The sequence below is a fragment of the Micromesistius poutassou genome, assembly GCF_964030765.1.
Source record: "Micromesistius poutassou genome assembly, chromosome: 7".
Classification (NCBI taxonomy): Eukaryota; Metazoa; Chordata; class Actinopteri; order Gadiformes; family Gadidae; genus Micromesistius; species Micromesistius poutassou.
The window spans coordinates 8,556,095-8,581,378 of record NC_140277.1 but is presented as its reverse complement, the minus strand read 5'-3'; the positions used below and the strand labels follow the sequence as shown (position 1 = coordinate 8,581,378).

Below are 25,284 nucleotides of genomic sequence, written 5' to 3'. Positions count from 1 at the left end.
AGGTGAGATACCTCACTCATGTATCAGAAAACCTTGCTTAACTTCTTAACCTTAAGTTTTCTTTTGCTCGGTATCTCACTATGGGATATAGTAACTCCCGTATTGCCAAAGAAGTTCCAGCACAAAAAACCTGTCAAACAGGCATGGTTACTGATCCAACGCTCAAGACTGTGTGAGACAGATTAGGCGCAGTAACATCCAACCTGTAGAGTCTAGTGAAAGTGTAAGGCGTCGCCCAGCTGGCAGCCGCACATATCTCTCCCACTGTAACCCCCTGAAACAGTGCCCAGGCAACAGTGCCGAGTTGAATGTGCGCGCAGGCCAATAGGGGGCTCTAAACCCTCGCTATTATAGGCCATGGCTATGGCCTCCACAATCCAGTGTGACAAACTGTGCTTCGAAAGAGGTTGCTCAGACTTCCTGAATCCAGCTGTCCTATCAACATAGACGCATAAAGCCTGTACTGGGCAGAGCGCATTCAGCCGCTCCTGCTCCTGGGAGCAGAAAAGAGGAGAATGAAAAGCCAACAGCTCAATAGGGTGGTAGTCAAATACCTTGGGAACAAAAGCAGGATTCGGCTTTAACAAAACCCTTGAGTTCCCCTGTAAAAACTGCATACATGCCGGGTTCGCCGACAGCGCATGGATGTCACTTACGCGTTTAGCCGTGGCCAACGCGAGCAACAAAGCCGTCTTAAACAAGAGCGTCCTAAGCTCTATCTGTTGTAGGGGCTCTGAAGATCTCTCCGTGCGCTTGTGTCAGAAGATCCCTGCGTAAAGGCAGAGGCCAAGGCTGGCTGCACAGCAACTGGACTATTTCTGCCAACCAATATTTCCCCGGCCAACGGGGGCCTATAAGGATCAGGAGTTCCCAATCCTTTTAGCGAGGGTTGCCCCTGGACATTAAATCCGCTCCCCAGTTCCGTGCGCCCGGCACGTGTGTTGCTCTCAGAGACAACAGGTGAACGTTGCCCCACATGATCAGTCTGTGTGCCAACATGTGCATTTGCCGGGAGCTCAGTCCCCCTTGTCGGTTTATACGCCACCACCGTGGTGTTATCCGTCCTGACTAGAACATGCCGCCCCCTCATAAAGGGAAGAAAATGTTTCAGCGCCAGCGACACAGCCTGAAGTTCCAGGCAGTTTATGTGAACAAACTGCATATGTGAACTCCACGTGCCATTTATCGCTCTGCCCTCGTATACGGCACCCCATCCTGCTCGAGAGGCGTCCATCGAGAGGTCCACCCTTGCCAGGACAGTTCCCATGGTAACGCCCGTAGTCAAAAAGGACGCACGTCTCCAAGGGCGCAGCACCAAGGCGCACGCCATGTAGACCAACACTCGGCGATGGCCATGGCGCATCGGGTTGTGTGCGCAGTGACGCAACCCATCGCTGAACCGGCCTCATATGTAGGCGGCAGTAGTAGTAGTAGTCTGAGGCATGTTTTGAACTTCCCCCTGCGAAAAAGCGCCAGACAAGCCTGAAAGGCTTCCACCCTCTCCGCGGATAGACGTGCTTTGAACGTTACTGAATCGAGGCACAAGCCTATGAACACTATGTTTCGGGTAGGAACCAAAACACTCTTTTTCACGTTTATCGTGAAACCCAGGGACATTAGGTGCAACACGAGCAAGCTGGTCTGCGCCTGAGCCTCTTGGGGTGACTGTGTGGCTAGAAGCCAGTCATCTATGTACGTCGCCAAACGCATCCCCTTCTCCCTGAGGGGCGTGATAGCAGCCTCCGTGCATTTCACAAACACCCTTGTGTGGACTTGACGAAAGGTAAATGGTCCTCATTTATATAGCAGTGTTGACTGACATGGGTCAACCACGCAGGGCGACAGCCAGCTCATCAGGAGCAATTAGGGTGAGGCGTCTTGCTCAGGGACACCACGACACTCAGCTAGGAGGAGCCGGGGATCGAACCAGCAACCTTGCCGTTACCAGCCAACCCGCTCTACCTCCTGAGCTAATGCCCCCCGATGCCAAACGGGAGGACCAAATACTCGTACGTTACGCCCTGGAAGGCGAACCTGAGATATTTCCTGTGAGGGGGATAAATGGGGATATGGAAATAAGCGTCCGTTAAATCTACACTCGTGAACCAGTCACCTGGGCGCACGAAGCGTAGAAGAGCGGCGTGCGTCAGCATTCTGAAACTGTACTGTCTCATGTATCTGTTCAGAGTGCGTAAATCCAATATCGGCCACAGGCTCCCCCCCTTCTTTGGGACCAGAAAGTACCTCGAGTAAAAACCGCTTTGGTTTTGCTCTTGTGGCACTATTGCCCCCATTTCCTTCTGTAAAACGTGAGCTTTCTCCCCACGGGCCTGCAACTGCAGTATCCCATTGAAATGGGGAGGAGTGGACGCAAATTGGAGCCTGTAGCCGGCAGTTACAGTCTTTGTAACCCAATCAGACGCACTGTACGCACGCCACTATTGAGCCCGGCCAGACAGCGGCCCCAGCCCCGCTGGTTTCGCTGTCATGCCGGGCCAAATGGGCATGGTGGGCTGCGCACCGGCGCTCACGCCCACCAGGCACTGTTTTATTGTATTCTGTGCCTTTTTTATGTTTATCATTTTTTGTGTTTTTACATAGAGCAGCGCCCTCGGCTCGGAGCCTGGATGCTCGCATGGGAACATTTTTAATAAACATTGAACAGAAGGGGGACACATGTGTGATTCTGGGCACTGGTGTGTGCTTTTGCACTTGCATGTGTCCAAGGGAAACAGCCGCGACTCCACCGAGCTCTCTGCTGGGCTGACCCTTCTTCTCTTTGTCCGGTCGTGAACTGAGAGCACCGAACGGGCTTCTCCACGCCGCTTGCAGGGCCCTGAACATGCCCTCGGTGACCCGTCCTGGGACCGGGTTCGGAACAGAACATCTAGGGGGGACGGTGACGGTGTCTGGCCGGGCCTCCATGCTCCGGCGGCATGTTCTGGCCCTGGCCGGCCCCGTGGGCCAGTTGGGGCTGACGTTTTTGGATGCGATAAGCCGGTGGAGGAGCTGGGTGAACACCTGGCCAGGCGCGTTGGTGGGGAAAGGCGCCCTTCTGGGGAGACACAGTCGCAGTGCCTCACTCTCTCTCTTCTTCTCCTCCCAGCGTTTCAGCATGACGCTGTATGCTGGGCCAAACAGGCCTTTGGGGTCCACGGGTACGTCGAGAAGTTGAGTTTTCTCCCTCAGAGAGAGACTGGACAGGTTTAGCCATCTCGCTCTCTCCTGGGCGACCATCAGAGCCATAGCCCTGCTGGACGCTTGGACAGCGCTCCTGTGGAGGCGCAGGCACAAGTCTGTCACGAGGCACAGCTCATCCCACAGGGCTGGGGTGGGCAAGGTTGACATGTCGACTTCCAGCTCAGTAGCGACGATGCGTTGAGTGCCCTCACCGTCGTGGCCATCGCCTTGTAGCCCTTGTCTGTCAGTGAAGACTGGAAGCAGTCGGCCTTGGACGGCAGCGTAGGGCTCGCCAAAGTCAATGGCGGACTTCTGCGTGGGGTGGAGGTGCGAGGCCAGCAGTGGTTCGACCGGAGGGATGTGAGAGGACCCCTTTTCCTCCATGCCGGCCCAGTCCAGCGCCGATCCACCCTGGACAGGGGTCTTGGCCAAGAAAGGCTTGTTCCAGGACCGGGTCGCTTTCTCCAGGCACTCGGGAAAGGCCGGGAGCATCAGGCTAGTCGAAGCAGTGGCGGTCTCCACCGGGGGCTCGGGCCACTCAATGTTGAGCCTCGCAGCTGCCCTCCTGCAGGCCTCGTGGAGGTCCACGCTGACGGCCGGGTGCGGGGAGCTGGTGCACGCGGCACCCACCACCATAGGTGACGCGGTGCGGGGGGAATAGGAATCTAGGAGTCTTCTCCCGACTCGGAGTAACCGCCCTCGGCGTCCTCAGGCTCCACCAGCAGGCTAGCCTCGATAGAGTCAGGTTGAGTCAACTCTGGGGGCTGGGAAGCTTTGGTGAGGTCCACCTCCGATCCCCAGCTGGTGCCCGGTGGGGCGCCGAGTCCCCGGGAGACTCCTGCTAGCTCCGGCAGTGGTGGGTCGGTTACCCCCATCGCGGGATCCGCTGCGAAGAGCTTCGCCTGCTTGCTCAGTCGACGCTTGCGGGGTTTATTGGAGAAACGTGCGCAGTGTTCGCAGGTAGTCGGGATGCAAGGGCTGCCTTGGCATGTTCCAGCCCGAGGCAGTGGATGCAAACGGAGTGGCTATCCGCTCCCGACATTTTGTTCCCGCAAACACAGGACTTCGTCAGAGGCTTCCCCGAGCCCTCGGTTAGGGTAGGTATTGACCCTGACTGCATGTTCTCCGTATATGAACAGTCGCTGTTTGGTGACAGGCCAACTAGAACAAATGGGTGCAAACTAGTATGGGTACTAGCAGCTACTGTGTCTACAGTCTCTTTCTCTCTTCAGGGGCTTGAAGTAGCGCTAGGCTAGCGCTCGGCGACCAAGGGTTTAGCTCGCTCTTTGGGCAGTTTGCTATGCCGTCTACAACTCCTTCTGTGAGAGGTGCTTCTAGGAGCGAGAAGAGGTTAAATACTGAAGAGATGACATGACGACGGTACTTATGTAGTAGGAGGGAGTCCCTCCCCTGCAAGCAGACGTCACGTCTGTTGGCCAGTCACGACTGGCGTAGTGTAAAATTGCTTCTGGGGGACAGCGCAAGGGGCATGTCCCATAGTGAGATACCGAGCGAATGTTGAAAGAAAACCACCTCTTTGGAGTGAAACAGGAGCTGGGTCGCAACAGAATAGAGCCATCTCCGACTGTTTATATCCTTACCCAGACATCCCCTTGAACCAGGCGGACGAAATATTGGAACGGTTAAAAAAAGAAAACAGAGCGGCAAATCAAACTGTTGGCGGAGGACCAGAGAGAGAGTGACAGATCTTAGGGCTAAGGGTGGAGGAGGTGGGTGAGGAGGTGGAAGACAAGAGTGAGGCTGAAGCAATCACAGTTATGGATTACATGGAGGAAAATGCAGGGCTTTATCCTCTGAGTGCAGGGGGTTTGCTCTGCGAAAATAACAGTCTCTCTCTCTCTCTCTCTCTCTCTCTCTCTCTCTCTCTCTCTCTCTCTCTCTCTCTCTCTCTCTCTCTCTCTCTCTCTCTCTGATTGTGTTCAAAAGACATAAGGAAAGTAGCACAAGTCTTTACAAGCGGTATTAGTGCAGCTCAGAGTTGGCTTCTGGGTTGGCCTATCTGGCGGTGGTGTACAGCGGGGGGTTCCCACATAGACAGATGGCGCTATAGCAAGTCAACAGCGACCATGTTTTATGAAAAGATTGACTGGAAGTCCTCCCTCTCCCCTCGTTCCTACGTCTTTGATGGTTTCCAGCGGAAATAGTCAACAGAGAGTGAAAAAATATGGAATTCAAATTCAGCACTTCACATTTTTGGGAGTGAAAACCAAACACATTGCGAGGCCTGATACTTCTCTCCCTTCCCAGAGTATTGTGTCATCAACCGTGGGCAATATGCTCGCCTTGTAGCTGGCCGCCCTGAAATAAGATACAGTGACACGGCTTGATATCAGCGGCTATTAAACGCACACGCGCATAGCCATTGTCGTCGAGCACAATGGAATAGCCCAGGCTTCACTTCTCTGACATAATCCGATTTACAGACGACAGCAATTGTCACAACGTCTCTGTCACACTTTGGGAAATATTTCCCTTCAGGGGCTTCATTCAAACATAACTAACAATATAGCAAGCAGTTCAGATGAATCAGTGCCACCATATTCAAAATTCCCTTTTTCCTCCACGAATAGATAAGATGTACTTTAATAATCTCAGACGGGAAATGTTGGGTGTCTCAGCAGAAGTAGGCCTACGAGTAAGAAAAAATGCACAGAAAAATCTGCAATAATATACGTAGTATAGTATTTTCAGTATTTTCTGTATTGCCTCACCGAGGTTAATAATTATTTTAATCGCTTCCACGACTAAGACTAGTCGTCTCCCATCAACCTGCATTGAGTCAAACCCAGATACACACAGATACACACAGACACACTCAAAATCACACAGGCGGCTGCTTTCAAACCCCGCTCCACTCGGCTGTCATTAAGCATGTATCCGATCCACCTTTCCGACACCTATTGCCATGCTCGCCGGGATAAGTTACGTCTGCGACGGGCTACGCCTTATTAATCAGAGCGCCGCTGCCTATACAGATGGCGGAGTGAGGCGTTCCTCAGCGGCCCTGACTCTCCCATTAGCCGAGCAGCAGGGAGGCGTGCAGGCAGGCAGACGAGGGGGGGTAAAACTGCACTGTCATCGATTTGACGAAAAAAAGCTGTAAATTGCAAAAGTTTTTGTGGCCGCCGACGCTCCACGCCCCTCAGGTGAATGATGAGGGTTTGAGAGTGCGGTGCCTGACACCGCTGATATGACTGATCAAAAGGAAAACTCCAAGCACCACCACCGGGCCCTTCACATCCAAGCAGATAAGGCGTTCAGACAAGCCGGCCTGTCCTCTTTGGAAGAGAATGACCACGCATTGTTTAGCTATTCTAAGCAATCCCCTTCAACAACAAAAACAACAATCTCTGCTTAAAATATTAATGTACGGCCGTTATATTGGGACATGGAGGTGGACATGTTGGTAAATCATTACGTTGACAACACACATTTTGAGATTAGTAACCCTAGCGTTCTTTACATCATTTCAGCAGCTTTTTTTGGAGTTTTGCTGGTAACCACAATATCTCACACACACACACACACACACACACACACACACACACACACACACACACACACACACACACACACACACACAGCCAGTCGGGCTGTCAATACAACACAGGAATCTAATCTTTACAGGGCAGTTTATCTTCAAAGACCTTTCTTATGGCATGACTGCAGATCTGATGGCTGAAGTTAGCTCAGGCAGGCAATCAAAATATCATTACCAGCTCTGACAGTATGGGAGAGACACGGACGTCTGGAAAACATGCGCTCGGCTACCTACACGGCACACAGGCTGCTTCAGTGAGCGGTCATTATTATTATTATTATGTTATTAGTAACAGCAGCTAGAAAAGGGGAAGATTTGTCTGTTGGTAGAACTATCTTTAATCAACACGGAATTCGAGTGAGGCTTAATTTGTTTTCTTAACACCGAGAAACACATACATAACACTAACTGTCGGCGCCAAACAATTATTCGTGTTGATATTAGTTCATTTGATTTGACGTACTGTGTAATTGCGTTTGAGTTCTCGACGATTTTAGAGAAGATCAAATAAAAGAAGAGAAGATCAAATAAAATGGTAAAATTGTGTTCAGACTTCTGCTTTTTGTTCATTTTCATTATATTCTGGACAAAGATTCCAATCAATTGTGCTTTGACTGAATAGCAAGTGATTTTCAAGGCTGCACATGCTAGAATAGATAGACAGATAGATAGATAGATAGATAGATAGATAGATAGATAGATAGATAGCTAGCACTTTGTGAACTCATCAAACTTCAAGTCTGTTATCAATTTCAGAACCTGCGGGACACATTACAGCAGAGTGAGAGGAAAGACAACAGGTGAACAACACGTTGAACAACAGGGAAAGTCGATCGTGCGCTCGGATATGAGAGCCTGAACTTCAGAACAACCCTGGCGTTGCGGTAAGGAGATACCCCGAGACGTCAGGGTGGTGTGTGTAATGCCACCCTTGTTGTAAATGTAACCAAGCTGAAACCTCATTGAATTACATGACGCACAAAGCCACTGAATATGCACGCACACACACACACACACACACACAGATTCAAAACAAACACATGCAGGTAAACACAGGGCACACAGCACACACACACATACACACACACATAAACAACACACATTCAGAGAGAAACAAACTCATGAAAATAGATGCCAAACGCACACAGGCACAAACCACACAAACACATAGAGACACACAAACCCACACAGACAAACATGCACACAGACACAAACCCAGACACACACAAACACACACACACAGGGCGCGGCACAAAGCAACACGCAGACACATACAGACACAAACAGCACACACAAAGATGCAAGCACAGAAACAAACACACGCAGAGACAAACTTAAGATACACTAGACACAAACACATACACTGTGACAACCCGCTCCCCACCAGGGGGAACCGGGGGGTAGTGGTCGACGGAGTGTACCGCCTTCACGCTCCAGTCGGCAGCAGAGTGCGTCGGCACCCATCGTAATCACCGGGATGCAACGCACCTGGCCGGAGGGAGGGGGAGTCGGCATAAAAGACGATCATGGACGCACACCGGGGGGAACGAGAAGGACCAACACGGAGTCGGACGATTGCTGAGAGTCTCTCGGAGGCCATAGAGAAAGTATCTATTCCCGTGATCGCTAAGTGTCTCTCTGAGGCCATAGACAAAAGTATCTATAACTTTGATCGCTAAGAGTCTCTCGGAGGCCATAGACGAAAGTATTTATTTCCTTGTTTCCCGTGCTGCCAAATAAATGCCGACTTCGGCTCATCTGGAATCCGAGTGTGGTGTATTCCGTGTGTGAGAGAGACATTTGTGATCCGGGTCGCCACATATGGTGGAGGATGCGGGCAACCCGACACCACTACCTCACACGGTAACGTACCCACTCGCTCAACATGCAGAACCCCGACGGCACCGCCACTCCCTCTGTCGTTCAGAGACAACAGCAGCTCCAGGCACAGGCTGCCGCGTTACAGCAGGAGACGGCGGAGAGTCTCGCTCTGCTCCGCGAAGCGGTGATCCGGCTCACACAGCATGCCGTCCGCGACGCGCCGACAGCCGCGCCGACAGCTGCTCCGACCAGTCGGCTCACCAAGCTCGGTCCTGACGACGATGTAGAGGCGTACCTGGAGGTATTTGAGAGGACCGCCCGGAGGGAGAACTGGCCGTCAGAACAGTGGGCCCACATCCTCTCGCCCTTTCTCACCGCGCAACAGGCGAGTCAGGACCTACCGCCCGAGGACGCCGACCAGTATCCCGTGCTCAAGCAGGCCATACTGGCCTACTACGGGCACAACCTCGTGGCCCGTGCCCAACGGTTTCACGACTGGCGGTTCGACATCCGGGGTGCGGTGCGGACCCAGATCGCCCAGCATGGCCGGCTAGTGAGGAGGTGGCTGACAACGGGCGAGGGACCCAGCCCGGTGGATAGGGTCCTCATCGATAACACCGTTCGCCAGCTTCCGCCCGACGCCCGGAGGATCCTGGCCCACCACCATCCCCAGACGGTAGACGACCTGATCCGTCAACTGGAGAACTGGCAGGTAGCCCAGCAGCTCAGCGCCAGTCCCCGGACCAGCCTTCGGCCGACCGAGACCCGACGAGACCGGAGGGGGCCCCTGACGGCGCCACGGACACCACCACCGGAGCCGCCGATCGTGTCCCGGGAGGGTCGCGAAGGGAGACGGTGCTACGCCTGCGGTCAGCCGGGGCATTTGGCCCAAGATTGTCCCGGGGACATAGACGTGTCGATGCCGTCGGCCTACGCGGACGAGGGTACGTACCGGCCCTGCATGTTGGCCACCTGTTGGGCACAGGGGGTAGCTGGGTCCCCGACTATCCCAGCACGGGTCATGACCCAGGACACACAGGCCCTCCTGGACACGGGTAGTGTGGTGACCCTCCTTCGTCCCGAACTAGCGGGGGGGAAGGGGGGAGAACCAATGGAGGTGGCCTGTGTACACGGGGACACCCGGACCTATGGGACTTGCCATGTGGTCATCCGGACCTCCTACGGGGTGTTCACAGCCCGGGCGGGGATCGTACCCCACTTGCCAGTACCCCTTCTTATCGGGAGGGATTGCCCGATTTTTCACAGACTCTGGGATCCGGAGCGGGAAAATCGGGTAAGGAGAGAGCCTCCTCGCCGAGTGGGGAGGAAGGTGCGACCGGCGTATGGGGCCACCCGGGTACCGGCGACCCAGGAGGCGTCGTCGGCAGAGGACCCAGGGCCAGAAGGGGAGGGACCCTCGCCACCGGGATCTCCGACCCCCTCGGGAGGCCGTGCTTCCCGATCCGGATCACAGCGGCTTGGACCCGACACCTCGGATACCCTGACAGCGCCAGAACCGAACGACCCACCCGAGGAGTCCGAGAGTTCCCCTCTCACCGAGTTCTCAGACTTCTTACCAGAGGGGGGGGAAGGAACCACTCGGCCGGAGCAGTTCGCTAGCGCCCAGCTGCAGGACGACGCCCTCAAACACGCCTGGAGCCATGTCCTCGCACACGACGGACAAACCCGGGACTCGGTGAGTTGCCTGACACACCCACACTTTAGCACCAGGGGGGCCCTGCTATACCGGGTGGTGGAAAAGGACGGGGCGGTGACAGAACAATTAGTGGTCCCTCGGACATATGTCAGCAAGGTGCTGTTTATGGCCCACACGCACCTCCTGGGAGCGCACCTGGGCATGGACAAAACCCGGGATCGGGTCTTGGCGAGGTTTTACTGGCCGGGGGTGAAAAGGGACGTAGAACGCTACTGCCAAACGTGCCTGGATTGTCAGCGGGTAGCTCCTCGCTCCACGGCTAGGAACCCACTTATCCCCATGCCCATCATAGAGACTCCGTTCGATAGGATAGCCCTGGACATTGTGGGGCCCCTCCCCAAGACCAGCAGGGGACACCGGTATATCCTGGTGCTGGTAGACTATGCAACCCGGTACCCTGAAGCCCCACCGCTAAGGCGGTAGCGAAGGAGCTCATGCTTCTGTTTAGCCGGGAGGGGATAGCATGGGAAGTACTGACGGACCAGGGCTCATGCTTTATGTCTCGTGTCATAAAAGAACTGCTCAGACTTCTCCAGGTCAAACAGCTCCGGACGTCGGTGTACCACCCCCAGACGGACGGTCTGGTGGAACGGTTTAATAAAACCTTAAAACAAATGCTGAAGAAGGCCATGGACACAGATGGGAAGAATCATCCACAGTGACAGCTGGGATGTCCACATCCGACAGCTAAGGGCCGTACTGAGCGAGCTACGGAAGGCGGGTCTCACCGCCAATCCGGCCAAATGCCGCCTCGGGTTGGAGGAGACGGCCTACCTGGGCTATCAGGTGGGTCGGGGAAACGTCAGGCCCCAGGAGAGCAAGGTGGCCGCCATCAGGGACTGGCCCCGACCGACCTCCAAAAAACAGGTAAAGTCGTTCTTAGGGCTGGTCGGGTACTATCAGAGGTTTATACCCGGCTTCGCCACCCTGGCCAGCCCTATGAACGACCTGACCCGAAAGACATTGCCAGACCGGATCCGGTGGACGGAGGCGGCCGAGAAGGCCTTCGAGTCGCTCCGGGGAGCCTTGTGCTCAGAGCCAGTGCTAATAACCCCAGACTTTACTTCTCCCCTCATAGTGCACACCGACGCCTCGGAGGTGGGGCTGGGGGGAGTCCTATCCCAGGTCCGGGCTGGAGAGGAACACCCCATCACGTACATCAGCCGGAAGCTCCTTCCCAATGAGAGGAATTATTCGACCGTGGAGAAAGAGGCCCTGGCCATCAAATGGTCACTGAATAAACTCAGGTACTATCTCCTAGGTCGGGAGTTCACCTTGGTCACAGATCACGCCCCGCTGAAATGGATGGCCGGCGCCAAGGACTCTAACGCCAGGGTGACGCGGTGGTTCCTGGCCCTCCAGGACTTTCGGTTCAAGGTGGACCACCGACCTGGCAAAGAGCACGCGAACGCAGACGCCCTGTCACGCCGGGATGCCTGCCTGGGGTGGATTCCCGGGGACCGGAGGCCTCATCTAACGGGGAAGGGATGTGACAACCCGCTCCCCACCAGGGGGAACCGGGGGGTAGTGGTCGACGGAGTGTACCGCCTTCACGCTCCAGTCGGCAGCAGAGAGTGCGTCGGCACCCATCGTAATCACCGGGATGCAACGCACCTGGCCGGAGGGAGGGGGAGTCGGCATAAAAGGCGATCGTGGACGCACACCGGGGGGAACGAGAAGGACCAACACGGAGTCGGACGATTGCTGAGAGTCTCTCGGAGGCCATAGAGAAAGTATCTATTCCCGTGATCGCTAAGTGTCTCTCGGAGGCCATTGACGAAAGAATCTATTACTTTGATCGCTAAGAGTCTCTCGGAGGCCATAGACGAAAGTATTTATTTCCTTGTTTCCCGTGCTGCCGAATAAATGCCGACTTCGGCTCATCTGGAATCCGAGTGTGGTGTATTCCGTGTGTGAGAGAGACATTTGTGATCCGGGTCGCCACACACACACACACACACACACACACACACACACACACACACACACACACACACACACACACACACACACACACACACACACACACACACACACACACAAAAAGGCAAAGAGACCAATATAGTCACTTAGACTTCACCTATGTATTCTATTGTGTGGAGTGAAGAGATTGGCTGAACAAATAGCAAGAGTGGTCAACAGAGATCATCAAGAGGCTTAAGAAAACTAATAACGATGAAGGAAAGGAGAAAGAATGGCCCTTTATCCTCTACTGTGAGGTTTAATCACTCATTATGAACTCAAATGAGTAGCTCTTAGCAAAGACTACAAAGGCCCCTTCACATAGTGTCAGGGCATTATACCCCGTTGGCAGAGCATTTAACGGTAGAGGGACAACCATCGCCGGAACATGGGCTGAGCATCTCGTAGCGATAACAACGTGACGACACTATTATAGCACTGAGAAGAGGAGACATATTCCCATTCCAGCCAGGGTCACAATGGCATTTACACAAGGGACAGCTCTGATCCCTCGGCTGCAGTGGAGTGGGGTGTTACCTTGACTACAAGCCAGAATCAGAAATTAATAACGATTCAAATGAGTTTTTTTTTTTTTTTTTTTCTATGACTTAATTATTTTTCTGTGACCTTTCAACAAGAACCCTTGCCTATGATGTCTTAATTACGGCAGGAGGTGGATAACAATGGAATTTATATATTTCTCACTTTTTTGTCAAGTGACACAGTATATCCACGGAATATCCACAGTTCATATTAACTGGAAATCCTTGAGCATAATTGATTCTACCCAAGTTATTGTGTGAATTATTGTTTTTTTTGTGGGTTTTTTACTACACCCAAGGAACAAAACATTAAGAAAACATGACACAAAGGTAACGGTTATTTGCAGAGAATAATGTAATGTTTTGTCCAATTTATTCACTCTTGCCTGCCAAATACGGCAAGAGACCAGCCTCAAAGTCTTCAGTGTACACCAAGTCTCTGTTTAATTAAAACCAAGAACAAGACTCTTGTTTGTAAAATAATCTATTTATATGCGAATAAACTGTACCAAAATAGAAACTTGTTACCAAACTGTAATATAAGTAGGTTAAATATAGTCAGTGATACACCAAACACTCACAAAAGTATAGAGAAAAGTGAAATTGTAGATTAGCATCTCAATTTAATGGGTGACTGCTGCATTTACTGGATTGCCTATTGGAAGTTGCTATATGTCATTCATTTTTTGTTTCAATGACATTTTGTAAACCATTGGATCAAATCATTGAATCATGTCTATATTTATACTGTTGAAAGAAGTGTTTGTCCAAACACAAAAAATTCCCTGAATGCCAAAAACATCAATCATTTTGCTAACTATTTTGATCAAATGTCTTAGGTAAATGGTGGGTTTGGGCTTGCTGTTATTATGTTGCCATTTCAATCAGCTTATGTTTTCAATGTATTTCTTAGGAGGTGTCGACGCAATGCGTTTAACCTGCACAGCTTCTCAGATTAATTGTATGTCATGTTAAACATGTAGCTGCCAGTCATTGTTGCCCCCAGCCAGCAACTCGAGATAACAAAGTACCCATTTACCATGCTATTTAGCCGATGCTTTCATGCAAACTGAATTAAAGTGAATTCAAATACATGTCATAAAAGCTGCTGTAGGGAATATTCTAGGGTTTTTAAGAGAGTACACGAGCAAGAGAGAGCGTAAGAGAGCAAGATTTGGAAAATGAACAAGCCAAAATATGTCCCCTCCCTCATTATGTTTCCCTGCCATTGAGATGTGTTGCATTTCACCCACCGATGCTTAACAGGAAAGATGGGTTCCCTGAACCAATCATGGAAAAGATTTGCTGATTGGTCAGAAATGTGCTTGGAGAGGATTTAAATGAAAATTGGCTCATGAAGAGACAGGTACAGTCAACTTGAAGCAGATATTCTCAGAGCGAATTTCACTCACTTAACCTGACGAATAGCTAGTTCATTAAAAAAAAAACATGAGCATCAGGTAGCATGAGAGAAGATGAGATAAGATGTACTTCCTAAAACCCAGATGGGACAGTCGTCGGAATGAGAAAGAGATAAACTAATTAAGATGTATGTAAAAACTCAAACACATCCATACACAATATTAGTAGTGGTTAATGCAATAGAGGATATTGAAGCATGCTGAAGCCTAAAATATCCCCTAATTCGGTGTGAAAGAGGTGCAGTTCTTGGGGCTTGGGTGGTGGAAGGGAGGAGGTTATTTTAATCCCTGGGCTACACTCATCTCATGACCACCATTTTAAATCTTTAAACCTCCCTGGCTGAGCTGGCTCTAAGCAGGGTGTCATGGGCACCCCCCCTCCCCCCACATCCCCCCCCCACACGCTGGCTGGCGTTTAAAAGTGAGCGGTGTCCCGTGTCACAAGACCACCCGCCCACCTTAATGCGGCGGCACGGAGACCACTTAGACCGCACACACACACACACACACACACACACACACACACACACACACACACACACACACACAAATACCGGCAGCTGGGGGGGGGGGGGGCTCACTTGTCGTGTGGTGAGCCCTTTCTGAATGGCTCACCACACTTAGTCAGACGAGGTCGGATAAGAACGTCTGGTATGAAAGTCTGGTGAGAAAGTCGAAAGGGGAGACAGGATTTTGTAACCTTTGTGATAATACAAATTTTTTAAAGAAAAAATAAAAGATGTCAGGAATTTTAAGCAGTTATGGGTATGACAGTTGAGATGGGAATTTATGAAATAGTTGCTGATAAAATCAGAAAATGTAATTGTGAACCATATTGGCTAAGACATTTGAGAATAACTAAAATAGTTTTCCGAATTCAGAGATACATAGAAAATAAACTTTGAAAAGGTTATGTCCTCGGCTGACCTTATGTACAGGCTAATTGCTTTGGACGTTGACTAAAAATGTATCCCTTATGGTTTTCAAAACCATTGTACTGCTAAAAACGATGGTGGACTCATCGTGATGTGATTCACCAAGGGGACCAAAAGGCTGAGATTGCCATCCAAACTATGAGTTGGTAATTCTTTATGATTGTGTGTCCTTGTTTGTGTGTGAAAGACTTTCTGCTATGGGATTTGTGATTATGATTACAATGAATGAAATCCTGGGCAGTGGTAGAACCAAATGCTGCTGTAATTGCTCTTGCAAACCGGGCATTTCACATTATTTCCTAAGAGAGAAGAACGCGTATTAGAGGTTGCAATGACATGGAGCGGTTGAAAGACTTTGCTACACTGTCTGGGGCTTGAAAACCTCTCTTTGGCCGCTTTCTGTTGACGTCAAAGACACATTTGAATTCATATTTCACCTGACAACCAGCCAGACATTAGCCAGATTGCACTGAGCTGGGGCTATTGAATCAATGTCTTTGAATGCCTAACCATGTAAAGACTATAGTTGTACAATACATATTGACACATAAATGAACAAAACAATAACTTTTGGCTCTCCTTAAGGACATTTTGTAAATATTTTTGTTTTAAAGACTACATTAACCTATTCTGCTCTGCATTGTTTCACATCAAATGATAAAAAGTTAACAGAAATTTATTCTTCTTTGATTTCTTCTTTAGAGGCCTGCAGCAACTACATCTGATAGGTGAAACATGAATTTATTTGTCATTCACACTTTTCAAACTTTGTTTCTCATTCATGTAATCCATCTTGAGCAGTACACATACAGCCTATATATATGGGACCCTGCCAAGGAAAGGAATACAAATTTAACGGCCTTGTTCCAATCAATTATTTAGAATCCAATGAAGCCTAGCGTTATGATCGTATGAGCTAGACTCATATTGTAAACTTTTCACCTGCTCAGCGTACATCCCAAAGGTAAACCCAGGTTTTTTTTGCTGTGTTCTCACACAGAGATATTAGATTTAATTGACAGGTTGAGGGTATGCACACACACACACACACACACACACACACACACACACACACACACACACACACACACACACACACACACACACACACACACACACACACACACACACACAGTGGATGAGTGGATGATAGTGGATGAGCTGTTATTATATTCAAAAAGATGAAGGGAATGCATTATTGATGGAAGTTGGGTCTCTTTCCAAATGAATTCTGTGGATATTAAACTAGGCGAGGTGAGCATACTGTAAATTGCCAGAGAGACAACATTTCCATGAAGACATTGAACAAATACGCATTTACATTTTTAGTAGGGAAGGCAGTTTCAAACGCAGGAAAGACAAAAGGAAAATATATCACTCTGTTGGCCGGCATTGCCTCGTTGACCTGTCGATCACTTTACAAACAGCGGAGGGAAGACATCTCCAACCCCGACGACGAGGGAGATGATCCAACTCCCCAAATCGCCAAACCTTTTTCATATTGAGACGTCTGAGAAAATAGATGTCCTGAAATTACATGATCCCCGCTGAGCCCGTTTCTTCTCTGTGCAGATCGATGGTGGTGTCAACAGCCATCTCAATCCACGCTGACCTATCCCCGCTGTTATTCTCTCCTATTGCTCCCTATAGGAATGGTTTTATTCTGCTACAGCTTTCCAGATTAAAAAAATTATTTACTATCCCTGAATTTCTCATGCCTTTCGCAGTTTCTGTCTTCCACACTTTCCTCTGTCTCTCTCTATAAAAATATAAAAAAAAAAGCCCCATCTGCTCTGCTGAGGATCCTCAAACACCGAGAGAGAACCCCACACAGCAACCTCTCATCATTGACACAAACGCATAAGATCGTATGGTTTGTTTTCCCTGTGCATGTACAGTGGAATGTCTTCAGCTGCACCTTCACCGATGATGGAGACTATTATATTGTAGTGTACGTCATGTCACGTTTAAATTAGGGATGCACCGAAATGAAAATTCTTGGTCGAAACCGAAAACCAAAAATGAGGAAACCAAGGCCGAAAACCGAAAACCGAAACACCGAAATAAATTATTATGCCAATTATTAGTAGGCCTACCATTGCATTTATAGTTATGACTGTGTACTAACCTCACTAAAATCAAGGCATTGCAATTCAAAGAATAAATCAATTACAATTATTAAAAGTATAAAAATATTTATTTAGCACTGAAAAAACAACACTGTTTTCCGTTTTGCACTTTGCAGACGGTCCCTAAGCTCGCGGATGATAGCCGACAGCTCATAGAAGCTGTCGGCACTTTGCAGACGGTCCCTAAACTCGCGGCTGATAGCCGACAGCTCATAGAAGCTGTCTCATAGCGAGCCGTCTCTAAAGACAGCTCGTTTGGATGAAAACAAGGTTGTAGCTGGTTCTCTAGATTACTACATTTAGCTAGAGGTGTCATTTGTTTCACAATGTTTCACTGATGATCTATGGCGCAGAGGCGCTTATCCAGACAAGCGTGTGCTGGCCGCGGTTTTTGTTTGCGTCATCACAATTTCCTGTTTCGGCCGTGTTGTTTGGGTGATAAAAGTGTTTCGGCCAAAAGCCGAAAATGCACTTTTGGTCCATTTTCAGTGGCCGAAATTTCGGTGCATCCCTAGTTTAAATAAAGTTTGCAACAGAGCCAAATTAAAGACAAAGACCTGTAGAAGAAGTAACAGGAAAGGACGATGGACAGAAGGAAGACACAAGAGGAAAGGGGGTTAGATGGAGAGAAAGGAAGGAGGAAGGGAGGACACATCGATAAAGCGTCCCTGTTCTCCTCGTCCTCTTCCTCTCAACTCTCTGTCCAGGATCATTTTAAGCATGGCTACCCAGCAGTTCCTTATCACGCTAAAAAATATTGAAATTGTCTCCCAGAGGTCTCTGATCTGCATATAAATAGCCGTATTAGCCAAAAACATTACAGTAACAAGGGAGCCGAAAAATAGTTTTTTCTATGTTCAGTTCCTTTCTTTAGTGTGTCAGTGGTTAGTGTGTGCTGCGGCTCTGACACCAGAGATAATCATTTATGTTAGGTATTATATGATCAAAGCAGATAATAGATACGTCTTGATATAGGACAGCTGAAAATTGTCTATACTCTTCAGTCAAGCAGCATTTTGACCTTTTATGGAATTCCTTCAACTTTCTCACCTTTTCTGTGTGACTGAAAAAATGCGACATTCCCTGCTGTTGATTTAGACACACATATTTGATGCAACATGAGTTCAATTCATCCCAATTCCACACCCGCAGCAAGGCACACCACTAGCAACTCCCAGGCAATGCCACTTTCTATTAATTTGTTTATATTAAGTCATTCAACACACACTTTGATAGACAAATGAGTCATATTTTAGAAGCGGGGGGGGGGGGGTATCTTTCACAAGGGTGCCTGTGGATGAAACCTGTGCCTGTGGTTCAAACCCAGGTTCCTTCAGCTGGGAGGCAGACACCCAAAACACTACATCAGCCTCCCCACACCTTGGATTGGCTCCAAATAAATCTAGGTTACAGTATCTTGCTGTTCTCTGCATATTGGTAACGTGCAGTGGAGAACAACCAGCACGCCTGGGCGTAGCGTGTGATAGACTACGATACCATTAGTCAGAGGTTATTAGTCATTCCCTTGTTAATTGCGGTCTTATCCACATATTAACACCCCCGGGGAATCTCTTTCAGAATGAGTCGAAATGCGATAATGTCTGATGAGAAGACGATTATGGGTGTCGTCAGAATAACCCACGTTGGTGAAACTGCAGCTCGCGGGTTGTCTATTTCCAAAACAACAACTTTAGAAGAACATTAAAGCGACACTTTGTCACTGTGCACACTTGTGCTCACTCATGGCCAAAGTTAGCAGCAGAGGGTCGACCTGCTCTCATTGACATGTCACGGACACTGTCAAAACAAACAGAGCAAGAACAACAACACGAGGCAACGAAGCGACTAAGTCTCCAAGCCAGGAAATGGAGAGATCTTTTGTTATTTAGGTTACTAATGAAATCAAAAAGTACAAGGTTTTCTAATACGAAGTTATGATCTTCCCGCTTAATGGTTGGCACAAACCAAATCGAATTGTAAAGCATGATTAGTAATGACTTGAATGTATATTGTTAGAGGCAGGGTTTGTGTCCAGTCTGAAATTAGTTGTTCTCAGACTGGTGTAGAGTAGTGTTTCCAGAGTTCATACAGTAAAAGGGTGGGTTTGGTGAAGCTACAATGAGGCATCTCATCTATGAGTGACTGTGTATGTGTAATGTGCTGTCGTTTCAATTAGCTTTTATCAGACGTACCCGCTGCCCTACCCACCTTGAGTACCAAACACACCCCAACCCACGGACCGCCATTCACTCCTGACGCAGAATCAAATTGGTATCCTATTGCTACTCCTCTCACAACCCTAACCTTATAACCTTTTACACCTGACCAGTTTTTTGGCGACAATGAAAGGAGTGCCTTTCCGTCTCTCGATGTGCTAGCTTCTCTTCTCCCCAAAACGGATGAAGTATTGTGAAGGGGATTGTACGAGTGCTCACTGGTTCTGGAAGCTTCTTGATCTATACCAGGGCTGAATGAGTCATAAAGTGAAGTAGAGCTTATTAATACAGAATAAAATATATTTTATATATATACATATATATACACACACCAATTTATTTCACTCGCTTTGCTTATTTTTTGCTTCATCTAGGAATGTGTTTACGATTGACATTTAATTTAAAGATACTCTGATAACAATCGCAAAAATGTTGCAATCTATGGATAGATAGCTTTATCGCAAAATACCACCCAGCCTCCCCTCCCCACCCCCCACCCAGGCATAGACAGATAATGACTGCAATAAAATGTATTCCACTGAAATAACCTCATGTCTTAAGAATGTGCATCTGTGATTGATGATTAACACACACACACACTATTTATGAAACAGAATATTACTATTCAGCGGACACTTTTGACTAAAGTGACTTTGATTTTGGCATGTTCTGCTCAACATGACATGTAAATGTTGAGCAGTAAGGGGAGAGGGCATCTTTCCCAAACAGCTACAGGTTAGCTGCACAGCTGAACTCGGTACTCAGCTGAGGGTGGAACAACTTAACCACCACACTCAAATCGAGCCCGGTGGGATATTCAAATGGGGTTGGTGGAATAAATACATATATATTTGGATGTGAACCTGTGGACAAGGAAGCTTGAATACCTGAAGTAAGAAGCTACAGCCCCCCCCCCCCCCATCTACAGTCAGCCTACAGTCAGCCAAAGTAGGGTCATTATGTGACTCATTTAATCACTTAAAAAAAATACAAAGTTCACCATGGAAGACAAAAGAAGTCAGGCTGCAAGTCTAGAGACACACTAGCTGATTGGGTCCTTAGCTAGTGTGACTTCCTCTTGAGTGTTGGTGTAATGTCCATACAGTCCATCCATACAGTGTGGTCCTATGGAGCCGGGCAGAATTGGCTGCTGACGTCATACAGAATGGTATTCTTCACTCAGCGGCAATATCGATAATGCCGTAATGTTGTGGGTTTGCACCCTAATGACTGCAAGGAGACTAATGTTTTTTTTCTGTTGATGGAAACATCGGTAAAAAAAAAAAAAAAAAAACACCTTCACATCAATTTCACCATTACCGAAATCACAGATGAGAGATTGACTTGCATTGATGCTATAAAGATGATGATGCATGAGTAAATTATTGGACGAATGGATGATTTCATTAACTAAATATTGGTGACTGACATATGTATAAATCAATGAATGAGGGAAAGCATGTTTAGTGCACGAATGAATTGATGAATGCATCAATTTTGTCAAGGTCTGGTAAATAAACAGATTTCCATGAAGGTTTTGAACAGTAGGTTGTAGCGTAGGCCTACAGCAGATAAGGTAGGCTACCAGCCAACTTCAAAAGCCTCGAAGACAAATGCAACATGTGGATTCGATAATTGCAATAGAGGCCGCCATTTTACCTTGCATGTGTCTTAACCACATGGTTTTGAGAAGACTGATGCAGTTGCATCAAATTATCGAACAGAGGCTGCAATGATGATTGCCAATGAATTTCATATTCGCAAACAAATAAGACGGTTGTCGTGATATACCGTTCGTTTTGAATACGCAGTGTTGTGGTGTCAGCACAACGGTCAAACCGGCCACTTCAATTGTAAACGTTAATTCCACTTAATGCGATCCTGTCAGAGGGTCGTATACTCGGCGTTCCCAGGGGGAATCCTGATGCATGCGCGCACTGACCCCGGGAAAGTTCACATGTCTGGCGAGTTGAGGACGTTGTGATCCTTCACACCGTCTGTCTAAAGCGCTTTCGCTCAGCGAGTTCAGTAGGCCGATCCAATCTGCCCATAGTTTCGTTGTAGTTTTTTTTTTTGATCAGACGGCCTACGAAAAAGTGCAGTCAAAACATGGGAAGTCGACCTCTTAACGCGGTGCATCTGCACGGGATAATGGGATGTGTCATCTCTCAGGATGCATTGTGCACGCCAGTGAGTGCCCTGTGTTTTAAACTCCACGCCGCGGTGTGCAGATTAAGGGCAGCCGGGAGCGAGCGGTGGCCGCGCGCCTCTCCAGTGGATTACTTAAACATTTAGAGAGTATATCTCGGCCGCGAGTACAGCTGGTGCGGCAGACCAGTGACAACACTGAATAAACCAAACAGCCCGCCTCAAAACAGCGTTAACACTCACCATGTCGTTTACGCATGCAGAGCACTCCAGTACGCGCAAAAAAAAGGCAATAAAGGAGAACGCAAAGCAACGCATTTGCAACCAACGTTATTTTTTTCAGTCCAGCAGTACAATAGAAGATAGCGTCCTACCATGTCGGGGTTTCCAATGTACATAAATCCCATCCGTGAGTGGCCCAGAAGCAACAGAGACCCGGCGCGCACCGTCGCTACAGCATCTTGCACATGAGCACAGCGGCGCGCCACCGCCTCTCGTGAGCCCAACGTCAAAAGAAAAGAAGACGAGAGGCGCCCGCTGTGAAGTACTTCACCGACCGTCCTTACTCCGGTGGGTCTGACGGCAGAGCCGGGAACGCCGAGGGGAGGCACTGTACGACGCGACGAGACTCCGTCCACCCGTCTTTCGCTCGCTCTCTCTCGCTCTCTCTCTAGTCTCGAAGACTCTGTGCTTCTTTGGTAGAGACTGTACCGCTCATGACGCGTGGAGGAGGGTTAATCTCGTTACCGGTCAGTAAAGGTGAAGCCAGCTAAGCGTCTCCCACCGACCTCCGTCCCCTAAGTCTGATCCATCCAAGTAGGCTACGATAGAAACGCGCGCTTTGTATTTAAGACGCGTGGTCGTGCATCCGTTTTTCCTTTGCTTTCATTCGGACACAAAACTGCGTTTTTGACGGCATTCACACCGGTGACACCTGTCACGAATTAAGCCAACATGACAAATGGGTGGGTCTGTTTCGTTCGCATCATTCGTCAAATTCAATTTGGGTATCACTAAATAATTTCACAACCTCCCCCATTATTAAATATTCATTCAACTAGAGCAGAGCAAGTAAACACCAATGCCCGGGGAGAGGGTGAACAAGAGGCGGAGCACTTTTTCCCCAGTCAGCATAACTCAGCTGAGGGCCCCATCTGCCATCTGGCCCTTGTACAGGCTTGGTTTACACCTCGGATGTGGCCCCCAAACCGGGCATGAGCAATATAATAAGCCCTCACACACGCACCAATGTCGAACCGAAACCTATTTTACAACAACAGCCATGGACAAGGCAATTGTCCATGGCAGTGAATTGTAGCTTTATTCCGGTCTCCCACAACAGAATTTCTGTTCTCTGAGTTCCTAAGAGATGGTTACACCAGATACAATAGTCCCTGAAGTATTAACAATGAGAACATGATGACAACGGCCAACAGAGAATAAATACAGAAATTATTTTGCCAGAGATTGGACCAAGCAATATCTGAAACATTTTAATGGAAACATTGCATTCTAAACCGGCCAATCTGTAATGAATATCGCTTCCTATGAAGTCCCGCAAAGGAACCACCTACAATCTTATTTTAGTGTTTGCTAGAGATATGGACTGCCTTTATATAGCTCTTTTCTAACTAGTGGCCGCTCAAAGCGCTTTACAATATTGCCAATATTCACCCATTCATGCACTTTCACACAACAACGGCAGTTTCAACCATGCAAGGCAACAGCCAGCTCGTCGGGAGCAGTTAGGGTGAGTTGTCTTGCTCAGGGACACCTCGACACTAGGAGGAGGAGCCGGGGATCGAACTAGCAACCGAGATACGAGGTAACACCGAGATACTATGTGCAATGCAGAAAAAGCTATTTTATCGTTACTATAATCTAATTTATCCGATATTTTAGATGCATTTTAATCAGGAGCATGTATGGTTCGGAGACTCAGAGATGTCTTCACCAACCTCGGACTTTGGGGATTGAACATTGAAGGCTTTTGGCAGGGAATCAACATCTTAACCTCTACACTATCCTCCAGCTCTAATGTCTGTTATCTGCTAAACGTGAAAAACGTAAAATGGCATAAATTAGTATCCTTACTAATTTGAGCGTAATTTGTGAGACACACCAGAGCCGTCCATCAGTGAGTGAGGGAAACGCTTTGTGAGAACATCGGTTCTGGTCGACTGCGCCTGCCTCTGTACGAGCCAATTGAGAATTTAGACCGCTCCTGGCTCATTAAGGACCAATCAGAGCATCTCTTCCCTGATTGGTTCAGGGGAATCCGTGTGGCCTGTCAATCACATGTGCACACACAGTGTTGTTATAGCTCCGCCATGGGTCCTTCGCCATGGCGGAGAAACAAAGCACGTCCTCAATGGCGGAGAGCCGTAGGGAGCAGAGAGTGAGAACCGTTTTTTCAGCCATTTAAATCCTGTTCAGAAACTGCTGTTCTCTGCTCCTTTCTGCTCGCTCTCTCTCTCTCTCTCGCTCTCTCTCTCCTTGCACCCCTCCCGTTGTACCTACAGCAGCTTCACTACGTCACCACTATCCCATGTGTCCCAGCTTGTGTTTGGTTTGAAGAAGGCTTCTCTGATAACAAGGCTCTGTCACAGTGTTAATTCCCCCTCGACTTGTGGGAGGAGACGAGGGTCCAGCCGGCACTAAGGACCCTTCAAAAGGGAGGATAATTAGGAGACAAAGTAGGAGACCTGGGGGAGGATGACCCCCTGCGGCTCTTGACCACCTGACATGCGTTTCAAGTAGTGTGTGTGTGTGTGTGTATGTACGTGTGTGTGGAGTGGGTATGTGTGTGGGTGTGTGATTGTATGTTTTTGTGTGGGGTAATGGGGTGTGTGTGTGTGTGTGTGTGTGTGTTGAGTCTAGCTCAAGGCTACCTTGAGCAAGATGCCCTCACCCCAGCCTGCTCCTCAGTGACATGGATCTGAACTCCCCGTAAGTTGCTTTAGATGAAACTGTGTTAAATGACAACAAGAGGTAACAGAGAGACATGAGAATGTCACCGTCTGATTTTCTGAAGGTAATGAAGTTACCGGGGGTGGTATTAATTGAATTCATTATAGTCATTTATAAAACGGGTGGCTTAAATCAAGTGATCTGATTGGTTCCCAACTGTTGTATATTGAGCGTATACACACAGCTATGACGCCCGTTCAGTTTACGGAGTTCAGTATCACTCCGCGCCTAACTTGAACTGTTGTTTATTTATATATAAAAGCAATAGCATAGTTCACTGAAGCCTAAAAAGCATGTTGATTGATGGATAGGGTGGAAATGTTGTAAAGCAATAGGCACACGGTGAGTGAACTCGATAGTAGGCTAAATTGCCGGTGAACCAAGCTACCGTCTCTAGCCGTCTCTCTGAAGGACGCTACAGTGTGTTGCATAGCAACCGCTGTACACTTTGCCAGCAGCCAGGAGGGACTACTTTTTTGTATTCGTTAAAAAAAATGCTTTTCCGACTTTCTAGCTTTTTCAAAATTGAGAGTGTCTATGACTTTCATTTCGCCATACTTACGTAACCGTTTTATAAAAGCAATAGATCACTTCAGTCAGTGGTATACGCTCATTTAAGTTAAGGGGGTCGCCGTCCCGACGCGCAGCGGAGGGACGGACAACGCCCCTTAACTGTGGTAT

At 48.6% G+C, this 25,284-nt stretch overlaps 1 protein-coding gene across 1 annotated transcript in view; it reads right to left on the bottom strand.

Moving 5' to 3' along the window:
• The window catches only part of LOC311350172 (protocadherin-15-like), a gene marked incomplete at its 5' end in the record, with an annotated part of 188,434 nt that extends 184,618 nt beyond the window's left edge, over nucleotides 1-3,816 (bottom strand). Inside the window, one exon of the mRNA XM_084470183.1 lies at nucleotides 2,769-3,816. Coding sequence (XP_084326309.1) covers nucleotides 2,769-3,816 — 1,048 coding nt within the window. The remainder of the gene's footprint in view (nucleotides 1-2,768) is intronic.
• Between the last annotated feature and the right edge of the window lie 21,468 nt (nucleotides 3,817-25,284).